This window comes from Ovis canadensis, chromosome 1 (genome assembly GCF_042477335.2).
Source record: "Ovis canadensis isolate MfBH-ARS-UI-01 breed Bighorn chromosome 1, ARS-UI_OviCan_v2, whole genome shotgun sequence".
NCBI classification, from domain to species: Eukaryota; Metazoa; Chordata; class Mammalia; order Artiodactyla; family Bovidae; genus Ovis; species Ovis canadensis.
Genome location: NC_091245.1, coordinates 193,187,715 through 193,193,714, shown reverse-complemented (window position 1 = coordinate 193,193,714; position 6,000 = coordinate 193,187,715). Strand labels below are relative to the sequence as shown.

Sequence of the window (6,000 nt, the reverse complement as noted above, 5' to 3'; positions counted from 1 at the left end):
AGGTTATCAGTCACAACAACCGTCTCTTGCCTGTTTCTTGTTCACCTTTCTGAACATGTATTGGGACACGCTGCTTCTCAAGCAGGGGTAAGATCCCAGATACTGCTCTCTCTCCTGCGTCCTGCCCTCCCTCATTTAATTCTATTCCTGAGTGTTCTCATTCGCTTGGCTTTCCCTTCACTTTGCTGCCCTCGGAACCGCTGCTTTTTGAGGGTGGTTGGCTGAAAAAGGATAGGATCCCCCTCAGGAGGGTTGTACCTCTGATTAGTGACTTAAAGTGTTCCCTTGTGGCAGTCCACACAGCAAGGGGCAAATGATACCAGAAGTTCCAAGTAGAAGAGTCCATCTAAGACATTAATGTTTTAAACTGATTCGTGGTAATTTAAATTTTCTCACAAACGCAGCCTTCCTCCCCACTCCCCCCCTCCCACTTATACTGTCTATAAGAAACACTAGGTTGAAGATAACAAAATGGAAAAAAGATCTACCATGCAAACAAAACAATAAACATAATACCTGGTGTGGCCATACTGATATCAGATAAAATGGGCCTTAATGCACAGAGTATCCGTAGACAGAAAGAGACACTTCTCCATGATAAAAGATCAGTTCCATTAGAAATACACAATAATCGTAAGTTTGTATGTACTTAATAAACATCTTCAGAATACATGAAGCAGATGTCACCCACAATGACACTAAAATGAGAGATGGAAGGGGTTGGGGCTGGTTGCTGTTCAAGGAGAAGAAGGGTATAGTTTCAGAGGAAGAAGAAAATGACCTTCACAGACCCTGAAGGGTTGGCCAGACACAGGAGGAGAATCCTGGGGAGGGGAGCACAGAACTTGGATGATGTGGAGCAAGAATGGGTGTTCTGAGATCCCTAGGCTAATAGCAGAGCTCAATAAATATTTGTTAAACCCATGACAAAATGGGAGCTTAAATCACGCTATCCAGATGTAAGAAACTGAATTTCCTCTGGCTGGATGAGGTGGGGAGTGTGTCCACATAGAAGGTGACTACACCACCCTGGCTAGATAACCCTGCTCCTGAGATTTTCCCATTCAGGCCCTCCCCAAGGGAAGTGCTGGGGTAGATATCCTCCAATCTGAATCAGAAGAATGGGGAACATCTGAAATCTCCACCGAGTTAGTCTTGGGCTCTTCTAGACTTTAGCCAGTGTAGTGACTTTACCTTCATAATCAAGGAAAGGTGCCTCAGGTCGCTTATGCTAACCCCACGTCATCAAACAGGACTTAATATTTAACTTAATTACAGTTTCAGCTCTTCCCGAAATAGAATCAAACTTGTCAATCAGGAATTACTTGGTCAGTACTAATGAGGTGATTTGTTCTTTAGACACTACTATCCTCGAAAGAAATGTGTCCTTAACACCAGCAGTTCAGTTTTTGCTGGTATAACTTCCTTGCCCTTGTTCCCTCCTAAGTCTTCCACTTTGTACAGCTCATTGGAGTGCCTTTCTCTCTGCTTAGATGGGATGCTGCCTGATCCATGAATTGTTGAATAAAGCCAAAAAGATCCTCCAAGTTTGTTGTTGTTCAATCATTCAGTTGTGTCTGACTCTTTGCAACCCCATGGATTGCAGCACCCTAGGCTTCCCTGTCCTTCACCATTTCCTGGAGCTTGCTCAAACTCATGTCCATTGAGTCAGTGATGCCATCCAACAATTTTGTCCTCTGTCATCCCCTTTTTCTCCTGCTTTCAATCTTTCCCAGCATCAGGATCTTTTCCAGTGAGTCGGCTCTTTGCATCAGGTGGTCAAAGTATTGGACATTCAACATCAGTCCTTCCAATGAATATTCAGGGTTAATTTCTTTCAGAATTGACTGGTTTGATCTCCTTGCTGTCCAAGAGACTTGCAAGAGTTTTCTCCAACACCACAGTTCAAAAGCATCAATTCTCTGGCGCTTGACTTTCAAAGTTTACTCAGTTGAATTATGGTTTTTTAACACTACTCACTGCAAGGTGTGATGCTCAAGTCACCAGCCCAGAGCAATTATCCCAATGGCTCTAGGACTTAGTTTCCTGGGTATCTCAAAACTGGGAAAAGGGCACAGTATAACAGATACAGACAAAGGTCCATATAATCAAAGCTATGTTTTTTCAAGTAGTAACATACTGGTGTTTGAGTTGGACCATAAAGAAGGCTGAGCACCGAAGAATTGATGCTTTTGAACTGTGGTGCTAGAGTAGAGACTCTTGAGGGTCCCTTGGAGAGCAAGGAGATCAAATCAGTCAATCCTAAAGGAAATCAACTCTGAATATTCATTGAAAGAACTGATGCTGAAGCTGAAACTCCAATACTTTGGCCACCTGATGAGAAGATCTGACTCATTGGAAAAGACCCTGGAGAGATTGAAGGTAAAAGAAGGGGACAAAAAAAAAAAAAAAAAAAAAGAAGGGTGGCTAGATAGCAACACTGACTCAATGGACATGAATCTGAGCAAATTCCTGGAGACAGTGAAGGACAGAAGAGCCTGGCATGTGCCAGTCCATGGGGTCTCAGTTGAACATCACTTAGCAACTGAATGACAAAAATTAACAGATACAAATCTGTCCCTGATATCTGTTTCTCCTATAATAAATTAATAAAGTCTTCTGATTTAAAAATGGTTCCTTGAAATTCCTTGGTGATCCAGTGGTTAGGACTCAGCACTATCACTGTGAAGGGCCAGGGTTGTTCAGTACTTGGTGGGGAAATTAAGATTCCACAAGTCACACAGTGAGGCCACATACACACACACAAAAACCCTAAGAACTTGCCTAGCATGGATATTCCCTGAAAAACTGTTTCAATGCCTTGCAACATTCAAGCTTCGCTTATTTATTTGGCAGGGGTGGGTCTCTGTTGCTGCACATGGGCTTTTTCTGGTTGTGGTGCACAGGCTTCTCATTAGTGGCGTCTCTTGTTGAGCGAGACTTAGGCACATGGGCTTCAGTAGTTGCAGTACGGGCGCTCAGTTGCTCACCCGCATGTGGGATATTCCTGGATCAGGGATTGGATTTGTGTCCCTTGCATTGCAAGGTGGATTCTTAATCACTGGACCACCAGGGAAGTCCTAAATGCCTTTAAACATTTATTGAGTAAATGTCCTAGGCTTGGTAAGAAAGAACAAAAAATAGGGTCCTTGCTTTAAAGGAGTCTGAAGTCTAGTTGGGGCAGACAGACATAAATAAATAATTGTAAATTGTAAAGAAGTATGAAAAAGGTCGTAATTGATTTATGAACAAAGTGATATTAGCACTTGGACATAACCTGAGGTTTTAGGGATGAATGGGAAAAATCGCTACCATGCCAAAAGAAGGATCAGGAGGAGGAGAAAACTGCGTGTCACCGCTTCGAACAGCTAAGTTATTTGGACAGAAAGATCAGTTTCTCTCCTTGAAAAATTGACGACCAGACTTCCTATACAAGGTACTACAAAGTACCACAGTCTGGTACACCCAGTGAGCGTTTCCCGTCAGGTTATCACAGTGAATACTTGCCTAGGAAATAGGTTCCGAAAATTCAACCGAAGTGTTTATAGAAAATTATCAGATATCACCAGGGCTTCAAGAAACACTTGAAGATAGAACTCAAACACAGCTTCAGTTAAGCGCTTCACTTTTCTCAAACACTTGAAAAGTGGTTACCTTTTCCTGATTGTGTCACTCAACCTGGTGAAAATTAGTGAGTTACGCGGCTTCGATCTTTCTGGGTGTGTGTTTAGGGGGTGGGGGTGGGGCCAAAAAGGAACCAATGATGGCAGGTAAGATAAAAGGCCAAGAGGGAGACGTCAGATCACAGCCACTGATTTCTACCGATTTCAAGTTTTCTTTAGGTGATCACCAACCTGAGTGGTTCCAGCACCCACCCTGTCTTCACCTTCCCCTTGCCTTTCTGTCTTTCCCTGCACCGGTTCTCCCGGATTCCTGGGTCTCCTGGCTCGGGAGCTGACCACTTCCCGTGTACCAAGTAGCCTTGGTACGCCGCCCTTCCCAAGTACCATCCCCAGCTGCTGGCCTAGCCCATGAGCGGTCTCAGTCTGCTTGGCCGTGAGCTAGACGCGGCGCGGCGGGGCGGGGCGGGGCGGCGCGGCCGCAGGCCGAGGGGGCGGGGCCTGGCCGGCGGCCGTGGGCGGGGCCGGCCCAGGCGAGGCGGCGCCGGCGCACTGTGTCCGCTGCGCTGAGCCGCAGCAATGGAGCAGGCAGCTCCCGACCGTGAGCGGCTTTTGCAGCCCGCGCCGCTGGAGCCGCTGAGCCACCCCGACGCTGGGCTGGAGTCCATGGTCGGTGAGGAAACGAAAGGGGCCCGGGACGAGGGCCCCGGGGACGGCACGGTGAGGAGAAGGGGCGGCAGAGGCCTCCCACCCCCGCGGCCTGGGGCGCGGCCTAGAGGGCAGAATGGACTGGTTTACGCTGACCGCGCTGGTGGGCTGGCTCGGCCGAGAGGCCCCGCGGCGACGGGGAAGCGGGGTGCAGTCAATGGGGGGAGGCTTGGTGGGAAAAGGGGGTTCTGAGTAGGGGCGAGCGCCAGGGCTGCGGGACCGCAGGAAGGGTGAAGAGGGCGCGGCCGTGGGCGCGGCTCGGCAGGCGCGGGCGCGGGGCCCGGAAAGCGCCAGGCTGAGGCAGGTGCGGTTTCGGGGTCGGGAACCCCGGGGGGTTGGACCCGAAGAGGAACGCTGATGTTTCTGGCATCTATAAGTTGTGCGGAGGAGTAGGCTTAACCGTGGGCGGTGGCAGCGGTGTTTGAGAAAGAAGAGAATGGGGGACTTGAGGAACAAGTTTGGGGCACGAGGGTGTTTGGCTTGGTGCCACCATCGGGAGATGGAATAAAGTGTTAGAGTCAAGAAAAGGTACAAGTGAAAAAGATTTTTTTTGTTTGTTTGTGTGGTTTTAAATAGATTTTTAGTTGGAGAATAATAAAATTGCTTTACTATATTGTGTTGGTTTCTGCCACACAGGAACGTGAATCAGCCATAAGTAAGTATACATATGAGCCATAAGTAAGTATACATATGTCCCCTCCCTCTTGAACCTCCCCCCATCCAAAATCTTATTTGACTTGTAATTTCCTCATTTGGGGTCAGTGCCGTATCTCCCAATGGAGATGTGTCATGGATATCCCATTTGTTGGCTTTGTGAAGCTCCTTTGATAGTGATTTTCATTTGCTTGACAGAAGGATGAAATGCATCATTTTATATTTGTAATTACTTTCATTCCAAAGTGTTTTCACGCATAATGCAAGATGAGTAGACCATGTTAAATAAAGTGATTTGGAAACTCAGTCGAGTACTTATCATCAGACCACCCTAATGAGGCTGTGCAGTGCTCATCCATTTTGGTTGTTTTTTTTCTGAAACAGGTTATCAATATAAAACTGCCCATCCTTGTGATAAATGGATAAAGAAAAGTTAAAAGTTGTTGGCTGACTGTAACTAGAAAGACAACTAGCTAGGAATTTCAACACTATTTGAAGTTCAACACTTCACCACTAGCTATTTTAAGTAGCTAGGAGTTCAAGGTTTTGCCTACTTGGGGGAAATGTCGAGGTATAGGATAGCATGAAAACTTCTGTGGGTGAATTTTAAGTTTTTCATTTATTTTCTTCCTAAATTATAGAATTGTTTGTGGAGAGGTATCTTATATGAAATGTGAGAGCAGTGTGTGTATTCTGTAGTCCATAAACTTGACTCTTACATGAATTGCATTTTTAATGGAGATTCTATTTGTGACTTAGTTTTTCTGTTTCTTAAAAAAACAACTTTTACTGTGAACTTTATAATTAATGCAGAGAAGAGTCTCACAAAATAAAAATCAGTTTCTTTGAAACCTTTTTATAGTCTCCTGTTACATCCGCTCCCTGAACCACAGAAGTAATTATATTCTGGATTTTGTATTAACAACTTTCTAGCTTTAAATATATATATAAATGTAAATGTCCCTAAACAACATGTTGTTTAGTTTTACTTCATTTTGAAATTTACATAATCAAACTA

The 6,000-nt window shown here is 45.3% G+C and overlaps 1 protein-coding gene across 6 annotated transcripts in view; it reads left to right on the top strand.

Annotated features, from left to right (window-relative positions):
• Positions 1-4,103: 4,103 nt before the first annotated feature.
• The window catches only part of SNX4 (sorting nexin 4), a 56,391-nt gene continuing 54,494 nt past the window's right edge, over positions 4,104-6,000 (top strand). Inside the window, exons 1-2 of one of the 6 annotated variants that reach the window (XM_069556329.1) lie at positions 4,137-4,293; positions 4,965-4,983. Coding sequence is in view for 1 of the 6 variants with exons in the window: in XM_069556316.1 (XP_069412417.1) it covers positions 4,200-4,340 (141 nt within the window). In the remaining 5 variants the exon portion in view is untranslated. Of the gene's footprint in view, positions 4,341-4,964; positions 5,007-6,000 lie in introns of all 6 variants that reach the window. The other 5 variants (XM_069556322.1, XM_069556327.1, XM_069556338.1 and 2 more) reach the window with 5 other exon arrangements.